The sequence below is a fragment of the Culex pipiens genome, chromosome 1, assembly GCF_016801865.2.
Source record: "Culex pipiens pallens isolate TS chromosome 1, TS_CPP_V2, whole genome shotgun sequence".
Lineage (NCBI taxonomy): Eukaryota > Metazoa > Arthropoda > Insecta > Diptera > Culicidae > Culex > Culex pipiens.
This window is the reverse complement of record NC_068937.1, coordinates 135,054,503-135,076,222: the sequence shown is the minus strand read 5'-3', so window position 1 is coordinate 135,076,222 and position 21,720 is coordinate 135,054,503. Positions and strand designations below refer to the sequence as shown.

Below are 21,720 nucleotides of genomic sequence, written 5' to 3'. Positions count from 1 at the left end.
GGTACCACGGATATCAAGGGTTATTAAAATTTTTACAGGATCCGCTCGAAAAAAAAATCGAGCAGTTTTTGGTTTGACAGATTTTTCTCTATTTTTGTTTTGGTCCAAGTGTTTACAGTTTTTTGTGGGTGGTGCGTGTCAGAAAATTTTCACAACTTCAAATAAATTAAATTTTAGCCTTATTTTTCACGATTTGAATGCTGACCAGTGACTCGCAATGGTAAACCGTCCGATAGTGACCGGCCTCTCGCCGAAGGAGGGTCCACCGGGAACGCGCGTCACGATCCGGGGCGAATTTCTCGGCTCGAAGGCGACTGACCTAGTTGGGTTGATCATCTGCGGCTGCGACTGTCTGCTGTCGGCGGAGTGGAAATCCGACAAGAAGATCATTGCCCGGACGGGAGCGGCCAAGGGAAAGGGTGATATTATTGTAACGACGAGGAATGGGGGGACGGGCACGTCGACGGTGCAGTTCCGGGCGTATTACGAGACGATTGGACCGATGAAGGAATCCGCGGTTTGGATTGAGGAATCTCCGATGCAGTCGTTGGCGTGGGGGAGGAGGTCGTTGGCTCCGACTGGGTACATTCAGGAAGATCCGCTGGGGTTGTCGATTGAGGGGAACGATAAAAAGTTTCCCGAGGATTTGAGAGATATATTTCCGGACGGATCTGGGGATTTGTCGCAGGAGAATTTTCTTCCTGGGTGGTTCTTGCTGGAGAATCATCACGCAACTTCGTTTGAGGACTTGAAGGCTGGGTTGTCGTATTTGCGACGACGGGTTGAGAGCCAGAAGGAGGGACAGTTGTCGTTTTTGAAGTCGAACGCCGGTTCGGTGATGGACCAGCTGGACACGTTGATGGCACTGCGGGATCGCGTCGCGCAGGACACCAAGTTGTACGGGAAGGATCAGGTTAAAGATTTGGAAGTTGCGATACAGAAATCGATCGACGCATCGCATGAGTTGTTTAAGGACGTTTTATCCCGGAAGGAGAAAGCGGATGCCACGAGGGCGGCATTGTCTGCGTTGTCCCGGCACAAGTTTCTGTTTTGTTTGCCGAATTCGGTGGAAAAGAGTGCCGCCAGGAATGAGTTTGACATCGTTGTGAACGATTACGCCCGGGTAAAGAACCTGTTTGGGAAGACCGAAGTTCCCATTTTCAAGAAGGTTCTGGAGGAAGTTGATTTGAAGATTTTGGGCATTCGTCAGCAGTTGCATGGGAAGATTAAGGAAATGCCTCAGGGCGTTGAACAGCAGAAGAAGCTGGTGAAGGCACTGATCAGCTTGGAAGCGCAACAAGCCGGAACGAGTGTGGCCAGCCGGCTGAAAATTGAAGACCCTGCCTGGGATGCCATCGAAGCAAGGGCCAAATACCTAGAAGACACATTCCTGAAGTCATACGATCAATATACCGGCAAGGAAGGAACTCCCGAATCTAAATCTCGCAACGATCCAAACGCCACTCCAGTTCGAGTCCAGTTCTGTGAAGAAATGACCGAAATAGCTGCGTCCCAATTCCCTGATCTCTGGCGTCTTGGTCAAGCCTACTTCACCGGTGAACTCCGCGGCGCCGGCCAACCCAAACCCGGCAACTTCAAACGAATCATCCTGACCGTCATCGAACAGTTCTGCTCCTACCTGAAAGCTGCTCTGCTTCCAGCCGGAAACCAACGAACTCTCCTGGTCAGCACCATGAAAGGCCTCCCAACCTGGCCGGCAAGTAACCTTTCCCTAAACTACCTAATCACCTGGCTACCGCACTGTCTGCGGTACGTACGCGTCTCGTACGCCACCCTAATCCGGCTGGACCTGCCCGGGGAAGCGCTCGATATTGTCCTCAAGTTTATCGACGAACTGCGACTGTACTGTTTGTCCACCATTCTGAAGAAGGCCAACGAAAAGGTCAAAAAGCTGCACGAGAAGGAAACGTGGGAGTTCCCGGTGGCGGACTTTGCCGGAGCGACCGGACTGGTGAGTCAACTAGAATCAAACTTTTATGCGCACTTACCTTGAAATCTTTCTCAAAAGATTCTCTGAAGAAACGTTTTTTTGCAGATTCAGATTGCTCACTTTTCTCACGAAATTTTCAAATTTCACTTGCAAAACACCGCAAACTTATTTAATCGCGGTCAAAAACGGCTTAAAAAGTGAGCTGAATTCGCGGATTGATGCAGCGACTCAAGATACGTCTTGTCTGTACGAAAGTTGCCAACAAACTAACCGTTTTGCTTCCGGTTTGTTTGACAGTTCGTTTTCAAACGCTCAACAACGTTGCACTCTAATTGGAAATTAGTCAATGAAAATTGTACGTTCATTTCAAACCAACATATTGTGGGGAAGGTTTTGATGAAGGGTGCGTTTAGAAGTTCATACTGATTTTGCGTCCCAAGAAATAAAAAATCTCAAAATAAATTCAAAATTTTTTAAATATGAATGTATGAATCATCTGAGGAGAATCAGGACAGCTTTTACCCATGTTTTGGAAAAAAATATTTTGTTGTTTCAGTTAGAACAGGCACATACTAACTATCTATGCTGCCGTTTGTTTAGCCCTCCAAACTGGAAGAAATCCTCACGGAAGCCATCGACGACGCCCAGGTCATTTGCCTGACGCCGGAGATCCGCGAAACGTCCCTGCTCGAACCGCAGTCCGACGGCCAGCGGGAAATGTCCAAACGCATCCAGGAACTGCTGGGCACGTTCTGCGGCGTAATCGAAACCCTGGCCCTCCAGCGCTCCGACGAGGACCCCCAGCAGGCACCGATGCTGTCGCAGCTGATCGGCTTTCCGGCGGCACTGCTCCAGCAGCAAATCTCCGGCGGCACCGACAAAAGCTGGGGCTCGAGCATCACCTGGGAGCAGCGAATGCTGTGCTGTCTTTCGAATTGCATTTATTGCAACAAGGTTTTCTTTCCCAAGTTGGCGGGACTGTTTACCAAGTGAGTTTTTGTAGGTTGGAATCTTTAGAATATCTTTCTCAAAACAAACTTTAATTTACAGACACAACTATCCGGTTCCATCGATCGCCATCGAGAACTCCCGGTCCACGGTAAACACGCTGTTCTCCAGCTTGCTCGACATGTACGTAGAGCACAAGAGTGACCCGCTGGTCGGCACCATCGAGCCCTCGATGTACATTGGCCGCTTCCAGTGGGACCAGGTTGGACCCTCGGACAAGCTCAGTCCGTACGCGCACGAGTGCTGCGACAACCTGGTCTCGGTTTACTCGGAGATCTTCTCCATCTCGCCGGTTCTGCTGCGTCCCGTACTCGAGCCGATCGTGCAAACCGTGGCCGAGGAGCTGGCTCGGCTGATGACGTGCGTGCAAAAGTTCAACGTGAACGGCGCCCTGCAGGCCAAGGTCGACATCAACGTGATCCGGGACGCGGTGCGCGTGTACAGCAACGATACGGCCAAGTAAGATTTATTAAACAACACTAAATAATACATTTCATAATTATCAATCTTCAAGGTCATTCTTCGTGGAAGCACTGGAGGCGATTCCGCAGGTTGCTGAAAGCGAGGACCGCATCCAGGAAACGGTGCGCCAAATCAAAAACAACATGCGGCTGCAGCTGATGTGTCTGCAGGTGGTTGATCCCTGACACGATTCCGTCAACTTCCGGATGATGAGCTTCCACCACGGGTCGTCGTCCAGGAAGGTGAAGAAGGTCGGCAAAGAAGGGTCGGTTGGAGAGTGAGGTGTTCGATTTGAGAGGGGAAAATAAATAATTTGCAAAGATTTTTTTTTTAAATTGACTTGAGAAAATTTACCTAAAATTAATATTAATGTTGAGTGAAGATTAAATAAAATCCCGTCAACTGTATCAACTGTATTTGTTGAAACTTATCCATTCTTTGCAAATAATTTCTCGTCCTTCAAGTGCCCTGAACTAAACAAAAATGCAATTTTGTTTCAATTTGGAGAAAACCCGGAAATAAAGTCAGAGGTCAAGGTGGCTCTTACGGCTTTTTGAAAACTCATCCGAGATTTGTTCTTGACATCCAATATTATTTAAAAAAAATATTTAATCCTATATTTAAAAACATCATAAAAAATATTTGACTGTTAACACTACGCGATGCCTAAAATATGTTTGGTATAGAATGCAATGCACAACGATTCCATTAACATAAATACACAATATAATAAATAAAATTTAAACAAAATTTCAATTGAATGCCGAAATCCTTTTTCATAGTTTCAGATATTAAATGATAGAATTTCAAGCTTTTCACTTGCTTTTTCATTATTAATAAAGTACTCTAGTTTGGATAAAAGTTAATTTTGGCGTACAGCTCAATTTTGAGCACAACATGATTTGGAATAGATTTACCCAAATTAAATGAGTACATTTTCAGAAACGTGTAAACGCTTTGCAAGTTTATTTTGACAACCAAAAAAACAATCCGCCAAAAACGATCGAAACTCCTTCGAGTTTGGAGTGGAAAAGTTTTGCAGCCAGAAATCGCCAGCTCCAACGTGTCGCCATGGACGCCCCAGGCCTATTTTCCTTTCCGAGGCTGAACAACCAAAACTGGCGCTTCTGGAGCTTCCGGATGAAGGCGTTGCTGCGCTACGACAACCGCTGGTACGTCGTTCACGAGTCGGCACCGGTTCCCGTCACGGACCGTTGGGACGAAGATGACCGCAAGGCAAACGCCACGATCTGCCTCAGCATCGATGACGACCAGATTTGCCACGTTCGGGGCGCCACCACCGCCGCGGAATCGTGGGAACGGCTGCGTCGATTCCACGAAGCGCCGCACTCCGAAGTTGCGCTGATGCAAAAGTTCAGCAAGCTGCGGCTCCCGGAAGGGGGAAACGTCCACGAGCACCTGGCCCAGCTGGACGATCTGTTCTGGCGGATGAAGCTCAGCGGGCTGGGCGTCGAGGACAAGAGCAAGATTCCGATGATGTTCGTCGGCCTGCCGGATTCTTACGATGTGGTTTTCAAAGCACTCGAGTGGATCCCGGAAGCGGAGCAAACCATGTTCCAGGTGCGGATCATGATCGTGCGCGAGTACGACCGGCAGCAGATGATGAAGAGGGCGGAGAAGCAGGAGGAAGCTAGCGCCGGAACATCGAAGCCAGCGGCAAAGTGTCACTTGTGCAAGCAGGCCGGGCACAAGCGAAATCAGTGCCCGATGGGGGCCAGGACGGTGGCATTTTAAGATCTAACTTGTTTTGTTACCTTGGTTACCATGAAATGAAAAACCTTGAATAAACGATTGAATTTGAAATCCAAGCAAGCCTTTGCGACCACCCAACATAACCTCTCCGTCCAAAAAAAAAAGAAAGTACCTAGCTTTTCCAGTATTATCAATTTCTGCAGAAAAATGTTCGGGAACTTCAGAAATAGCGACTGGAGGAACGGACTGCTCAGGGACATGAAAGATCCCACAAAGCAGCTGCTGCGCACTGATTTAGCGGTGGTCATAGCCGACAAGTTTCCCCGCTCCAAGCACCACTATTTGGTACTTCCGGTCGAGGATATCGACACCATTTACGAGGTGAGTTTGGGGAAAACTGGTTCCGGTTCCGGATTTTTTCAATGGCCTCTTCCTGCCGTATAGTTGAAGCCCCAACACGCCTCACTGCTGGAGGACATGAAGGCATTGGGCGTGCAAAAGGTTGAGCAGCTCAAGGATGGCTTCACGCTGGCCGACTTCCGGTTCGGGTTCCACATGGGAGCGAAGCTGCACCGGCTGCATCTGCACGTCATTTCGCAGGACTTTGTGTCGGACCGGTTGCGCAAGTACGAGCAGTGGAACGGGTACAATACGGCGTATTTTATGCCGTTTGAGGGTGAGTCTTTTGGGAAATGTTTAAAGTTTAAAAATAAGCAAAAATTTGAACTTATTTTTTAGACATTTTGAACGAACTCAAGGAAAAAGGAAAGATCGCGAGAAGACCAAAGGCTTTGATTGACCGCTTGTTGCAAACTCCGCTTGTCTGCAATCAATGTCCGGATCGGTTCGATAGCCTCGGCGGTCTCAAGTCACATTTGGACAACCATTGGTTGGAGAAATCATTTAAGAAGATAAACATAGCATAACAAACTGTTAAAAACTTTTGAGGCCCACTGCAAAAAGTACGGCGGATGTGCTATTAACTCAAAATCAGCATGTATTTTTAGAGGCTGACACTTCAATGACAACAATGCACTATGAAATGAAAACAGTCATTTTGAGGTTAAATGTTTTCCACCATCCTTTTATCAGTGGACCCAAATATGTTCTCATATTCTACGAAATAAAATCACAAATAAAACAACAGATTTTCTTTTGCATTCTCATATAATTTATATTATCTCAGATTATAATAATAATTTACGCCTTTCCTTCCACATATCTTTGTTCTCTCATTGCTAATGTTTAAATATTGTTTTATTTTTGCTGCGCTGCTGCTGCTGCTGTTGACTCGAATCTTGCTTTTTTTTTTATTTCTTCATTATTCTCTCCCACTTGATGCGATCGAGTCGGCAAAACTTTCTAAGCGAAATTTTCTGTAATGATAATAACTGGTTGTCGACGACCCCCAAAACTCACACTGCTCTCGCGTGTCACATTTTTTAACCTCTTTTTTTTTTGCTGTTGCAGTTGATTGTTAATCTTGTCAAATATATATGATTTTGTTTTGTTTGTTTCTCATTTTCTCTAAACAGTTGCAGTTTGAGTGTAAGCTTGTCCCACCCCTTCATCACAATAGAAACCAACTGTTTCCTGGGTGGAAAACATTATTGTTTCGCGGCCACAATAGAGTAAAGATGGGGGAAGAGTGTTTTAGGAGTTGGAGATTCGCACCCCTCTTCTATTGTTTCGAGATTGATCGATACGTGACCGTAGTAGCGTTGTGTAGAGTTTAGTTAAGTAGTAGAAGTTTGCCTTGTTTGTTAGGAATTATTTCGAATTCAAACTAAAAAAGTAATAAACAAACTAGATTTATGCTAACTCAATTTTGGTATGGTTTCCTCTCTCGTTCACGTGGTTTTCTGAAGAATGTGTTTCTCTCTTTCGTTTGAATTAAATAACCTTTATACAACGATGACTATAACTAGGGTTGGGTAAAACAGAAACTACAACAAATCAATCAGGATAAAACTGGATTCGGTACAGGGAATGGAGCAAGTTTCAACTGAAATCAACGGGGAAAGTTTGAAGAATTCGGGTTTCAGGCTATTGAGAGTAATATTCGTTTTTTATTTGATAATTTTCGCTGCAGGCAGAGAGATTAGGTAAGCTCCTCTTGTCTGATAGAGTTGTTTTTCGTCAAAAGAAGCGGGCTTTTATATTTGATTCTTTTTAGTTGCACAGGAATGAATTTTATGCAGCTCCTACGGGGTTCTGATTTGTTTTGTTGTTTCTTTTGGTTAAAGTTAGTCTATCTCGCGATGGTTTCGCCTTATTTGTGGTTTGTTGCCTTTAATTAAGTTTTCTTTTTAATAGTAGTAATGTGTGTTATTTGTGGTTCTTCTTTTGTTTTGTCTAATTGCACGAGAAGAGAAATCGATTTGGGGTTTGATTTTGATCAATTAAAGGGGGAAAAGCAGTATTGTATATTGCATTTTCAAGGGGTAACTTAAACTGAAATCCTTTCTTGAAAAACTTGTCTTGCTAAAGGTAACCAATTCCACACCTTGCAATTGTCCGACGGCATGTCAAATCGGTAGTCGACATAAGAAATGTTGAAAAAAAACTTGAAATCTTGTGCATTCACTGCAGACTAAAAGAAAATAGCTTTCCTTTGTCAAAAGTAGAGTATTTCCGTCGTGAGATCGATGAATAAATTCGTTCAGTTTGATGGAAAGTTCGACATCATCCAACACAAAGCTAGCTATGGAATTGGTGCCCCCTCAGTGTGGTAAAATAAACACGTTTATCTCGACTGTCAGAAAATACATTACAAAAATGTACACTTGGTTAAAATGACATCTGGAACACAAAAAAACGAAAACAAACAAAAAACTATTCTGGCACGGGTCAAACCAAATCAAACCATGTGCGCCACACTGGCGGTGTCCATGTGCTGAATCAGCGTCCTCATGAACGTCATCTCCTTGCGGGCGTTCTCGAGGATCACCTTCGGGTCCTGGGACTGGCAGCGCAGCAGGTTCGGCGCAAACACCATCGCCAGGTTGGACGAGTCCATCTTGGTGTTGGCGACCACGTCCGGCAGCGAAAACTGCTGCAGGAAGTGCACCAGATAGGTTAGGACCTAAAAAAACAAACGAATAAATAGATATCGAACTGGTTACCACCCACGAGAAGGAAGTTAAGCGATCCCTTACCAAACGGTTTATCTTTGGTAACTTTTCCACGATGGCGGCGGCCTCCGCCGGGTCCTCGGTGGCCACGCAATCGTCGTACAGTTCGTCCGGGATCAGCGGATCGTACAGCTCTCGGTACCACAGCTTCAGCAAACTGGCAGGGGCGTGAGCATCTGCGAAAAGGTACGGAATTAGGAACTCATAGTAACGTGAGGGGGCACCAACTCGACACCTACCCATGGTTCCCTTATTTTCCGGAAACTCCCACCGATCTATCCGGTTCTTTAGCAGGTTGACCTCGTCGACATCGGCTGGCACGCGGAAGATTCCCTCGGTTTGTTTCCCGTTCAGCAGGAGAACCTAAAATAGTCAACTGTCAGATCCGGAACTTCTTTCATCCACCCAAAACACAAACCTGCTCCGAAAGCGTAGTTTGGATCCAGGGCAGCTGCCGGTCGGGGAACTTGTCCTTTTGCAGGACCATCACCTCGTTCAGCGTGTTGCCGAACATGCTGTCGCGGAAGATTTGTTCCCGCGCCTGGTTGATGTCGTCCTCGCCCGGCTTCTTGGCCTGTTTCCGGCCGGAACTGCCGATCCGGTCCAGCCGTCGGCACGCGATCGTGGCGTAGTGCGAAATTTGCACGTGAATCGGCCACTTGCCCACCTCTGGGAAGCTGGTCGCGAACGACGGATCACGGTGCCGGTTAATGTACCCGAGCAGGGCCGGCTGGAATGTCGGAGACGGTGGCACGAACGACAAACAAATGGCCATCAGTTCCCAGCCGCGAATCAGCGAGTCTCGACTGGGATTCTCCGTCGTCTGGCGACACATCTGAATGTACAGCTCGTCCCGTAACTGAGCCTGCCCCATGGCCATCGTAATGATATCGATGGCCACCGAGTTCAAACTCATCCCGACCCGGGCCTTCCGATCACCCATGTAGATCTGAACCAGCTTGAACAACTCCGTGGCCATCTTCTTACCGGCCTTGTCTCTCGCCAGCGAAAGCATCGGTCGACTGATGGCGTTCGGCGTCCAACTCAACATATCCTGGATGGACGACTTCTTCCGGAAGATTCCCTTCGAATGCAGGTTCAGGTTGTCCTGTGCAAACTTCTCAATATCACACTCCTTCAGCAGAGCCATCTCGGCAATCTTCCCGTTCCCACCCACAACCCCCATACTTCCCGGACTGTGCGCCATCAGGTTCTCCTGGAACCGCTGCAACAGGGTGGCCTTGTTGACGGCCGATGGCTTCTGCTGCTGCGGCTGCCCGGAACTCGCCTGACTACTGTCCGCCGACGCACCCCGATCTACCGAATCCGACCCAAACCCGGAACTCTCCAAGCTCTGCTTGGCCGCGTGAAACGGAGAGTACTTGTGCAGCGGCGGATGATTCTTGACCGGACTGTAGATCTGGTCCTGAATGCTCTCCAGCTTGGCCGTTACCTCCTCCGAACTAAAAACAAACACAAATCTTCAGTCTAATTCCGGCAAAACACCCCTCCCCAAAAGCCAACTCACATGTCCTCCTTTTCCTCGCGGTCGCCAAAGTTAAAGTCAAAGTTGTAGTACGACACCCCGCCCCCGTCCATGTCCTTCCGGAACACGCCGTACTCCTCGTACGGGTAGTGCGACAGGTAGTCCCCGTGCCCGTCCGAGTGGTCCGAGTCCTCGTTGTCCGGCTCGTGGCCCGAGAACGAGTGCTCCGACTGGCTGTCCGAGTGGAACGAGTCCGAGTCGCGGAACGCGTCCCCAAAGCCGCCGTAGCAGCCGGACAGTTTGGCCTGCTCCAGGATGTAGTGCTGCAGCGGGAGCAGGTGCTCGAGCTTTTCCTGCGGATATTCGATTTATGGTAACCAATTCGATATCTAGCTTTGGTCGAAATTAGGCAAAGTTGGGTAGCTTCCCACGAGTGTGTAAAATTTTGACAGTTGTCAAACAAGAGTCAAATTCAAAACACGTGGAAAACGAATTTCTCCAACATATCCGAAATTTAACGCACAAAAAAAACTCACCTTATCCCAGTTGCAGTAAAGCGGGGACGTGTTCCCGTTGTCGTAGTCGAAGTCGAACCCGGTCCCCTGATTGTTGTGGTTGTTCCGGCTCTTTTTCTTATCGTGCTGTTGCTGCTGTGACTGTTGCTTGTGCGAAGACGAGTTGTTGGACGCGACCGTGTGGGTCGATCCGGAGCCGGATTTCTTCTCCAGCGTTTGCTGCTGCTTTTGCTGGTTGTGCCGTTCCAGGTTTGGTTTGTTTAGCGAGAACTGGTCCTTGCTGCTGGCCGCAGCCACCGCCATCTTTTGTGCTGCCATCTCGGTTTGACTAGAAGAGAGCTTTCCGCTGGAGGAGGATTGCTTCTGGAGACTTTGGCCGGTCGCGGAACTTCCCCCCATGGAGATTGAGCTGGGCGAAACCTTGCCCCGGTCGATCTTCATCTTATCCAAGTACTTTTCCGGCTTGCTGGTGAGGTCCAGGTTGAACAGTTCGGAATCGTTACTTTTGTGACTAGATTTGTTGTATCCGACTGCGCCGCCGGGAGACAGCTCCACGGCCAGGGCCGATGGCCGCTGGATTTTCTGCTGCTGCTGCTGTTGCGGACTAATCGGACTCTGGGGACTAGAGTCGCTCGAGTGCTTCTGCTGTGGTGGTGGCACGGAGGACGCTTTGGACGAGGAAGTGGTCGTGTGACGCCTCCGGCTGATTGGCGTGTTCTCCACGGACTTGAAGTACTTTTCGTGCATCGAATCGTCGCTGGCCGCGCCACCGTTGTTCCCGTCGAAGCTACCCTTCCGATGGGATGAGGAACCATGCTGCTGGGGTGGCAGGCCGCTGCCACCTCCTCCACTTCCGGACTGGTGATGGTGATATGGCCGTCCGGAAACGGGCGTTCCGACCATCGGTCCCGCCGAAGTGATGCCGGCCGACGACAGGAAGCTACCCGAGCGGGTCAGTGAGATCTGAGAGGAAGGATCTGCAAGAAATTAATGTTAGTAAATGTTGACCACTTATCTGCCGAGTTTAAGACGTACTTCCGGAGTAATCGAAGCTTTCGTGCTTTGACACCAGCCCACCGTCCTTGAGTCCGACCGAGCTGCCCGACTTGGAGCCGAGACCGCTGCTGCCGTCGTGCATGAACTTCTTCTTGAACTGGGGCGTGCTCATCGAGTGCGACGGAGAGGACAGATTACCGCCGGCGCCCGCCGCCAGATCCGACGAGTTGGACATCGAGTAGGACAGCATCTGGTGGGGCGGAGGCAGCGGCGAGTGGTGCACCAGCCCAGCGACCAGCTTCTCCGTGGACGACGACGGAACCGAGTGTGGAATGTTGTGCGAGCTCGAACTCTCCTGCAGCATCCGATAGCTTTGTGGGGAATCGAGAAGAATGCATTCAGTTGGGCATGTCCTCGGTGGACCAGAGACCAAGTTACCCTACCACCAACCACCACGGTACGTACGAGAAGTAAAAAAGAGCAGGACAAAATGCAAACAAAGACAAAACGGGACCCGCCAACTTACCAGTTCTCCGCTCCGCCACCGGAGTGCTTCTTCCCGTGAGTTCCGGTGCCGATCCGCAAACTTCCACCGTCCGGCATGCGCCGATGGTGGAACCCGTGGGCACTGGACAAACTGCTGTCGCTGGACTTACCCGAGTCCAGATACCGGTGACTGCTGCGGGATGACGTTCCGGTTCCGGTCGAGGAACCTGTCAACGCGGTCGGCGTGACGGCGTTGTTCCCCGGTGGGTGGACGTGCCTGCAAAGTTTATGAGATTCGGCGGTGCCGGTGCGGCCTATCGAGAACAGTCCCGCCTCGGTAGCTTTGGGTGGCAGTCTGGAGGTGGTCGTGGTGGTGGTATTTTTTTGTTTGTTCAGTTACACAGTCACAAGACACAAGCATCACGCACACGCACACGACGTCGAGAAGAAGTTGGTGGTAGAGGTGGTGGAACAGAAGATTTGTTTGGTTTGGTGTTTTGATTTTGGTGCACGTGGCATTACATTACCGAAAACGGAAACAATAAAAGAGAAAGAAACAAAAGAGTCAAATCAAAAACGTAACAATTTCACTCTCGGTTGCAACAAGGTCGTTGAAGTGCTGCAAACAATAGATCTTCCAAGCGATCGTAGCGCCAGCTAGTGGACGGTAGCTTCACTTCCCACCACCAGATGGCACTGGTGATCTCAAAGAGAGTTCTAGAGAGCATACTTCAACGGGCAAACAATACCAACAGCTAAGATAGAGCTATTCTACGGAGTACGCTACACGCTACCCAAAGCTGGGCTTCCGGAACCTACCTGTGCTGTAAGCTGTGCCGTCCCTGGGGACTCGCCAGCAGATCGCTGTTGCTGCGTTTGTCGTGGCTGCCACTACTGCTGCGGTGGCCGGAGCTGGAACTTCGATGGTGGTCCCGATCCCGGTAGTCCATGACGCCCGTCGCAGTCCGGTGGCCGCAGGATTTGCCCACCGTGCCGGAACTTCCACCGTGGTGTCGGGAACTGGTGCTGGTGTGATGGTGCGGCAACGTTCCGCCATCCTTTCGCTCGCCTGGGTCGGTGTTCTGCTTCAGGGTTTGCAGCTTCGCCAGCGGGATTATATCACAGTTCTGCGGCCGGTGCCAGACCGTCTTCTGCGAGGCCACGTTGTAGTAGTAGAACCGGCAGGTGTTGGTGTCGAACAGTTCCCACCACTGGGACGCGTCCGTCCGCTTGATGACGACACCCTGGAATAGATGAGAAAAGAGATGTCAGTGGAATCGTGGACGAGACACATTCTGAGAAAAACATCTGTAAAATCCGATTAGCGCGTGGCCAATCAACAAGAATAGTGGAATGAGAGGAAAGTAAACAAACATCATCATCTCGTGGACAGAGTGTAAATAGCAGAAGCGTGAAATTGTTTACAAAATATTTAGAATAACACAAATATTCGTGATTGCATGCTTCTTTTTAATCCACGCTGAATCACACGAACGAGAAGAGATTCTGATCGTTGACAGAATACAAACAATGTTTACATATAAACCCACTGAAAAAAGATGGTCAACATAACTTATATCTCAAAGTTGGTAGTTTCTTGTTAGTGTGTCGAGATACTGAGGTTGTCACATTTTTGCTTCAAATCACGAAAATTCGCTGATAAATCAAAATTTATGTTATAATAAATTCAACGATTGGAAAGATATGATAAATTAGTTACACAATTTACGAGTTCCGGACAATCTTGCCGCCGTTACGGTTCGTTTCCAATGCAGCGACCTCCACATTTCAATTGTCCAACAGTTCGGCGGTGACCCAATTCACCTGCCGATGTTAATTTCCCATTCGGTGCAAATTGCGCAACCTTGTTTTGGCCGTTCCAGCTGGAAGAATTCCCCGCCTTGCGCGTTTTATTATTGTTATTATTTTTGGCCTGTTTTGGGTGGCAGATGAGTCAATCGCCGTGATAAAAATCAAAACCTCGCGCAATTTTGAACTCCATAACGGAAACCATTCACTGCGGGCCGAATAAAAAAAAACACTGACTAAATTTGGACGCCGAAGGAAAAGGAGGTGCCGCTCGAACTGTTTGGGGTTTTAACCCTCAAATGACCGGAAAGATCCTCAAACGCGTTTTATTCCATATGAAAATAAATAATCATGAGTAAAAATTGTGTAGGAAAAAAATACATAATTTTAATTGAGGGTTGAGGGTTAAAAATTGTGCAGAAGTATGAACGAGAAATTATCGGATTTCCCTCCGTGTCAGGCAGCGAGGCAGCAGTACACGCCTGATGGACGATGAGCGATGACTATTAGTTAAGGTTAAGCACCACCAACCACTCTGTAGCCAACCGACTGAATCAGGTGTGAATCAGAAAAGGTGAAAAAGTTCGGCGCGGGCCAGCGGACGCAACGCCAAATCCGTTATTAATATTTATATGTTTGAATTTGAAATTAATTTTGCAGCTTTTGGTGGAGTTATTGGTTTGCTTGATAGAATATTGTAAATATTTCCTCTTTTTTTGTTTACATTTTTTGCGTGTGTGTGTGTGTATGTGTGTGTGTGTGTGTGTGTGTGTGTGTGTGTGTGTGTGTGTGTGTGTGTGTGTGTGTGTGTGTGCAAATATTTTTTTATTGCTTTTAAAATTTTTGATTAAAAATGTACACAAGAAAAATAGTAGTTTATGCCACAAGTTGCAAAAAGAGGATTTTTTCAGCACGAGTCGTACATTTAACCAACGAGGTTCACCGAGTTGGTTAAATACGAAGAGTGCTGAAAAAATCAAGTTTTGCAACGAGTTCCATACAACATTTTTGCAATTCCAAAAAAACACACACTGAGTGAAATTTTATGTCATATTTTCATGTATTTTGTCAATAAATCGTTTAAATCAAAAAAAAATTTGAAAAGTGTTACTTTTCAGCATTTATTTTGAAAAGTGTTGCTATTCGATTCTGTTATTTTTGGTACAGAAAAGTAGGCTATTTCGTCGTTCAAGGATGACAGGAAAAGTAAGTAGTTTCACGACGGAATTGCAAAAATTATTGATGGCAACACATTTTTAAAATATTACCACAGAAAAGAGCATTTTTTAATGCAAAAAACCATTATATCAATTAAATTCAAACTTCAATTGCATTAGAAAGAAGGACTACTCCTTTTCCGAAAATGATTGTTTTGGTGGTTTGGCCTGTTTTATGTGACTTTGCCTAGGAAGAGTCGAAGATCTAAATTTTAGATCTAGATATTAAAATCAAAATAAATAATTAGACCATTTATTAAAATTTTTGGTTCATTATCAGTTCTCTTTACTAAAATACAGTTTTTTTTAACGCAACAAAAATTTAGAATTGTGGACAACCTTTTATAACGATAAAACCATTAATTATGGTTTACATCATAATCAATGCGTGATATTTATTTAGGAGGTTTTTTTTTGTCGGAAGCAAAAAAGTTTAACAGAAAAGGGCTGCTTCATTTTTTTTTTATTTCAAGAAACCTAAGAAACCTTTGATTCTAAGAAACCTTAAATTTTCGATTTTTATGATTTTTTGTTAATTGCAGTCAAAATCCGAAGTTTCGATTATCCGATGGTTTGTATGGGACTTCGGATAACCGAATCACAAACAAAAAAATTGTTTCGTATTTCCGCCATCTTGGATTTATAAATTCTTAATTACTCAAAAATAAAAAATAAGACAGTGAAAAAATATTTTTCTCGTGATTCGATTATCCGAAGTGAAATTATGCCAAGGCGTTCGGATAATCGAGTCTGGACTGTATTAATATTCGATTTGATTGTTTGTTTTTGTAAGTCAAAAGCTGATATTTTAAAGCAAAACATTGAAACATAACAAAATTTACCGAAATTTATAAAAAAAGTTACTTAATCAACCTTAAGGTGGTTGGTGCCTTCCTCACATACATGTTGAATTTCAGGTTGTATTTACAAATTAATTTAAGAGTTTTTTTTAATTTCTTAATTTTTTTTTCATTTTTATAATTAATGATTTTTTGTCCCCCTAGTCTTATTAAACAATGTCTCATGAGTTGTATATTTCAGTAAAAAGTTCGTGTAAATCTTTGTCTAGACAAAATGATGTATTCAGCAACATAATTAATACAGACTTTTTTCCAGAAGAGACGCAGACACTGCTTAAACAGTGTGGCAACCGGGCGATACGCATGCTCTGCGACTCTCGCGCGTAAGCAAAAAGACCCGGCCTTTGAGGTTATGCAAAAATCACCCTTTTTAGTAGCTACAAAAAAACTTTTTCATGGCATAACTTTAAAAGTACTTCACTAAACAGAATAAAATTTAAAAGGGTCTTAGGGGACCCCCAAAAGGAACAGAATAAGGCGTGTGAAAAAAAAATCATGTCTACACACATCCCCACAGACATTTGTTCAGAATTTGATTCTGAGATAGGTATACGTGAAGGTGTATCTAGGAGTCGTTTTTAAGAAGTTCATTTTTCGAATGATTTTATAACCTTGCCTCAGTGAGGTGAGGAAGGCAAACACACACACACTCTAAAAAAAATAAAAAGTTCCTTTGAAACCTTTGGATAATCGATTTTAGGATACTAGAAATTTGATGATTGTTCTTTTCAGATAAAAGATCTGCATTAAAGACTTTCGTATCTAAATAATTGGATCACAAATTTCAATATTTCAGGATACATTTTTTTTTTAATTTAAATTTTTAAAATAAAAAAAAATCATTATTGCAATTTAAAATTTGGAATTTTAGAATTACAAATTTTTATATTTGTATGCTGCTTTAACTATTAAAGTTAATATAAATTATTTGATTTTTTTTATTTTCTTGTAGAAATTTGGAAAAATACAAACTTTGGTTTCAGATTTTGCAAATTTAAAGCAAATATTTCAGACAATCTTCTCGGACAAAATCATTACGAAAACTTCTGAGCCAACAAAAAGCCAAATACCTTGCAAATATTCAAGCCTCATCCGAGTGCATGCCAAGGAGTTCAAGGCCGTCATCTTGTGGTTGGTGGGCAAATATAGAGCTCACCTAGAACACCACCCAGCAAACACACATGCAGCAGACCTTATTTGGCGCCGTTTTACAGCAAAATTTTGCGCATGCAAGAGCCAGGAGGAAATGACATTGACCTGCAGCTCACAGCACAAAACTGCACAGGCACAGAACAGACACCATGAACTGGAACGGCCCAAAACCTTGAGGAAGAAGCGTGTGTGTTTGCATTGGAAACGAACCTCTGACAGTCGCTGGATGACCCAGATTGTGGTTGATTAGAGTGGCAACCGGGACGACGGTGTGAAGCGAAACATCTCCCAAGGTTGGCGAACAAAAAATATATGAATGTCTACATAAATGTAAACAAAAGCCGAAAACGGCCAAACGGCGGGCGATGGATGCACTTTATAAACATTGGCCTAGAGAGCGAGAGGTGGCGCACGGACGGATGCAGCAGCACGCGAACCAGGCAAATTGGAGCGCATCGTGGCCATGGAGTTGCCACAGATACCCAATACAGTGGACGGAGCCTTTCGGTGGTCGAGGAGTCACAGATAAGAGGACGAAACACTTTGAAAAGGTCTGAAAGAGGAGATTTTTAAATAAAAATAATGGCGCAATCTGGTGGCCAATAGCGAAAACACTAAATTTCTGTGCCAACTGAAATTAGAGTGTAATGATGACAGTTCCCAACGGCATTAACGAGTGTTATTGAACTTTTAAGAAAAGTTTTCTTTGAGCGATACATTTTTTTTATGTTTTCCTCTATTTTCCCATGAAAAACGGCAGGAAAACGCACGCCACCGTCATTTTCCCATCTTTTCCATACACTATGGAGAGCACTTTTTCAAGAGCAGCTCACGAGCCTTAAAATTGCGGGCCATTATAACGAAACCAGTCTCAGCTAGCGGCAAACCGGCACCCTGGCAATGGCAATTATTTCCAGTTCGGAGGGTAAACGGAGCTGCCGATGCTCATCGTTTTGGAAAGATGGGGGCGGCACCCTTCTAACCCCACTCTTTTGAAGGCCATCCACAGTCAGCACAGTTTTGGGGGGAGGCATCGTTTAGGGAAGGTGCTAAAATGTATGCAACTACTTAGTATTCAATGTATTCCGGTTAGGAAAGTAAAAGTCAAAATACGAACTCAAATAAATAGTTCTGAAAAGTTCTTTTCAAAACTCGATTTTTTCAGCACACGTCGTATCTACGCAGCTCGGTAATTTTCGTTCGTGCTGAAACATCTGATCAACTAATTTCAAAATAAAACGTTAAAGTCAAAAAATAAAAGCTGAATCTATTATTCACGTTATTTCAGCCACATTCAATTTTATTTTAAGCCATCCTGACCTTCAGCCTTTCAAAAAAGCAGAATACACCGGCTAAACGTTTCCCAACATGAAAATAATTGACCGATGGTTGACTTTTCCGGAATGGCACCTCCCTCCGTCCCTCCGTAACGACCAGACACCAACACACCCACTTCCGCGAAAACCCCCTTACCTTCCGTTTCTCCCGAAAATTTTCCCTTTCGACCGGCCGTGGCCATGGCCATTGAGGGTTATTTGTTGTTGGTTTTTCGACTTGGTCGTGCGCCTTCCTCCCCCTCCCCCCAGCAGTGGAGTCGAGTCGAGGTTTTTGATTATTATTTTCGTGAACGATGTCGATTAATGTAGTTGGCGCAAGACACGCACACACGTTTTCTGCTTATTGGGGAGGGAGAGAGTTCATTCTTGAGAATTTGGCGGGGTAAAGTTGGGAATTGTTGCACGAAAGTTTGAGTGGAAATGTTTTGATAGCTTGAATGATTTCGAAGGAGATACTAGTTCGATATCTAAACAAAGTGCTTATCATTTTCTTATTTATTTTGTGTTCGATAAAGAAACGAAGTCATTTCAAAAATAAAATAATAAAATCTTAACAACTTTAATTTAATATCAGGACAAACATTTTTACTCAGAAGAAACGAACTCGATATCTAGCTATCTTCCTAAATGAAAAAAAAATCCTGCAAAAAAAATAATGTGAAAGAAATTACATTTAATGTTGTTTATAATCAATACTAGAATATTATAACTATGAGGAAACTAATTCGATACCTAGTCAAAAATGTTAATTTTTATTTTTAGTTGAGCTTAAGAGGTCATGCCTCTTAAAAAACCAATTAAAATATCATAAATAACACAAAAAATTTAATTAAATTTATAACGACAAAATCTTGCAAGATAGCAATGTTTTAGAAGGAGACATTGAAGGACCCATTACACTATGGAGCAATTCCAGCTCAAATCAGGATTTTTTCTGGTACTTTTGTACCCGACCCTCTCCGAGTTCAATGAAACTTTGTAGACATGTTATACTAGGCTTATATAAGCCATTTTCGTGTATATGGAGCCAATAGTACTCGAAAATAACATTTGAGAAGGGCGTAAGGTATTTAAATATTTTTGTACTTTGCAATTTAAAAATTACTGTATTTCGAAGCCGTTGCATCGTATCAAAAAGTGGTCAAAGAAAAACTTGTAGGAAATTGGACGGGTTTTCTGAAAAAAAAAAAATACACTGAAACAAAATTACACACCACTTCTATGAGATTTTTTCAGTTTTTAAGTTTAAAAGTTAAATTTGATTATGATGTCACGATTTTTTTCGCTCAAATTTTTTTGAGGAAATAGCCTAAAATGTTACAAAAAGACTCACGAAAAATTCAGGATGGAGCAACTCTCCTAAAAAAATACAAAAATCATTTACTACAACTGTTTTTTTTTTTTTTTAGAAAAGTGGTCTAAACGTCAACACTTTCCAGAATCGATAATGGGAATTGATTCCCCAGACAATTTTACTTAAAAGTCTCCATTACCCTAAGTCCAATCCTTGGAATGATACAGCGATTTTAAAATTAATAATGTTGAAAAAAAATGTTTTTTTTTGTGATTTTTGGCAATTTCTATATGACAGACTTGGTTTTTCAGTCTCGTGAATATTTTTACCGGAAGCTCGTCCAATTTCCCATAACTTTGTCTTAGACAGCATTTCAATTAAATGTATGGACTTACAGATATAAGTTTAATTACATTGCTCATAACTGTAAATAGAATATTTTTTCAGTGGGATAGTAAATAAGCTTACGTAAATAATAAGACAAGTCAATTTGAAAAACTGTCAAAGGCAAATTTATGGGAAATTGGACGAGCTTTCCGGTGAAAATATTTACGAGACTGAAAAACCAAGTCTGTCATATAGAAATTGCCAAAAACAAAAAAAAACCTATTTTTTCAACATTTCTATTTTTGAAACAGCTGTATCTTCCCAAGGATTGGACTTAGGGCAATAGTCAATTTGGAGACTTTATGTAAAATTGTCTGGGGAATCGATTCGAGTGGTGCGGTGCCTGTGTGGACGCGCAGTCCTGTTTTTTCGTGTTATTTTCCGTCTCTTTTGTGTCGCTATTTGTGTACATGGGGTGATTGGTCATTATAATTAAATAATGGCATCAGTAGTGCGGTGCCTGTGTGGACGCGCAGTCCTGTTTTTTTTTTCGTGTTATTTTCCGTCTCTTTTATATCGCTGTTCGAGTACATGGGGTGATTGGTCAGTATAATTAAATAATGGCATCAGTAGTGCGGTGCCTGTGTGGACGCGCAGACCTGTTTTTTCGTGTTATTTTCCGTCTCTTTTGTGTCGCTATTTGTGTACATGGGGTGATTGGTCATTATAATTAAATAATGGCATCAGTAGTGCGGTGCCTGTGTGGACGCGCAGTCCTGTTTTTTCGTGTTATTTTCCGTCTCTTTTATATCGCTGTTCGAGTGCATGGGGTGATTGGTCATTATAATTAAATAATGGCATCAGTGGTGCGGTGCCTGTGTGGACGCGCAGTCCTGTTTTTTCGTGTTATTTTCCGTCTCTTTTGTGTCGCTATTTGTGTACATGGGGTGATTGGTCATTATAATTAAATAATGGCATCAGTAGTGCGGTGCCTGTGTGGACGCGCAGTCCTGTTTTTTCGTGTTATTTTCCGTCTCTTTTATATCGCTGTTCGAGTGCATGGGGTGATTGGTCATTATAATTAAATAATGGCATCAGTGGTGCGGTGCCTGTGTGGACGCGCAGTCCTGTTTTTTCGTGTTATTTTCCGTCTCTTTTGTGTCGCTATTTGTGTACATGGGGTGATTGGTCATTATAATTAAATAATGGCATCAGTAGTGCGGTGCCTGTGTGGACGCGCAGACCTGTTTTTTCGTGTTATTTTCCGTCTCTTTTGTGTCGCTATTTGTGTACATGGGGTGATTGGTCATTATAATTAAATAATGGCATCAGTAGTGCGGTGCCTGTGTGGACGCGCAGTCCTGTTTTTTCGTGTTATTTTCCGTCTCTTTTATATCGCTGTTCGAGTGCATGGGGTGATTGGTCATTATAATTAAATAATGGCATCAGTGGTGCGGTGCCTGTGTGGACGCGCAGTCCTGTTTTTTCGTGTTATTTTCCGTCTCTTTTGTGTCGCTATTTGTGTACATGGGGTGATTGGTCATTATAATTAAATAATGGCATCAGTAGTGCGGTGCCTGTGTGGACGCGCAGTCCTGTTTTTTTTTCGTGTTATTTTCCGTCTCTTTTATATCGCTGTTCGAGTACATGGGGTGATTGGTCAGTATAATTAAATAATGGCATCAGTAGTGCGGTGCCTGTGTGGACGCGCAGACCTGTTTTTTCGTGTTATTTTCCGTCTCTTTTGTGTCGCTATTTGTGTACATGGGGTGATTGGTCATTATAATTAAATAATGGCATCAGTAGTGCGGTGCCTGTGTGGACGCGCAGTCCTGTTTTTTCGTGTTATTTTCCGTCTCTTTTATATCGCTGTTCGAGTGCATGGGGTGATTGGTCATTATAATTAAATAATGGCATCAGTGGTGCGGTGCCTGTGTGGACGCGTAGTCCTGTTTTTTCGTGTTATTTTCCGT

General features: G+C 44.3%; 3 protein-coding genes across 4 annotated transcripts in view; 2 read left to right on the top strand and 1 right to left on the bottom strand.

Annotated features, from left to right (window-relative positions):
- Nucleotides 1–108: 108 nt before the first annotated feature.
- Nucleotides 109–3,760, top strand: LOC120418366 (exocyst complex component 2). Its single transcript, XM_039580726.2, has 4 exons — nt 109–1,972; nt 2,552–2,940; nt 3,002–3,418; nt 3,474–3,760. Exons 1-4 carry the CDS (start codon nt 218–220, stop codon nt 3,604–3,606), a joined length of 2,694 nt encoding a protein of 897 aa, XP_039436660.1. The 5' UTR covers nt 109–217; the 3' UTR covers nt 3,607–3,760.
- A 1,490-nt stretch (nt 3,761–5,250) lies between these two features.
- On the top strand, nt 5,251–6,083 carry LOC120418385 (aprataxin-like protein). The gene is made up of 3 exons (XM_039580759.2): nt 5,251–5,515; nt 5,579–5,810; nt 5,873–6,083. The coding sequence occupies exons 1-3, from the start codon at nt 5,342–5,344 to the stop codon at nt 6,058–6,060; spliced, it is 594 nt and encodes a 197-aa protein (XP_039436693.1). The 5' UTR covers nt 5,251–5,341; the 3' UTR covers nt 6,061–6,083.
- A 1,783-nt stretch (nt 6,084–7,866) lies between these two features.
- LOC120418383 (rho GTPase-activating protein 39) overlaps nt 7,867–21,720 on the bottom strand; it is a 51,515-nt gene continuing 37,661 nt past the window's right edge. Inside the window, exons 3-11 of one of the 2 annotated variants that reach the window (XM_039580757.2) lie at nt 12,571–12,995; nt 11,792–12,106; nt 11,305–11,636; nt 10,291–11,246; nt 9,797–10,107; nt 8,687–9,731; nt 8,508–8,631; nt 8,293–8,444; nt 7,867–8,219 (exon numbers count right to left, since the gene is read on the bottom strand). In XM_039580757.2, coding sequence (XP_039436691.1) covers nt 7,995–8,219; nt 8,293–8,444; nt 8,508–8,631; nt 8,687–9,731; nt 9,797–10,107; nt 10,291–11,246; nt 11,305–11,636; nt 11,792–12,106; nt 12,571–12,995 — 3,885 coding nt within the window. In that variant the 3' untranslated portion in view covers nt 7,867–7,994. The remainder of the gene's footprint in view (nt 8,220–8,292; nt 8,445–8,507; nt 8,632–8,686; nt 9,732–9,796; nt 10,108–10,290; nt 11,247–11,304; nt 11,637–11,791; nt 12,107–12,570; nt 12,996–21,720) is intronic. The other variant, XM_039580758.2, reaches the window with a different exon arrangement.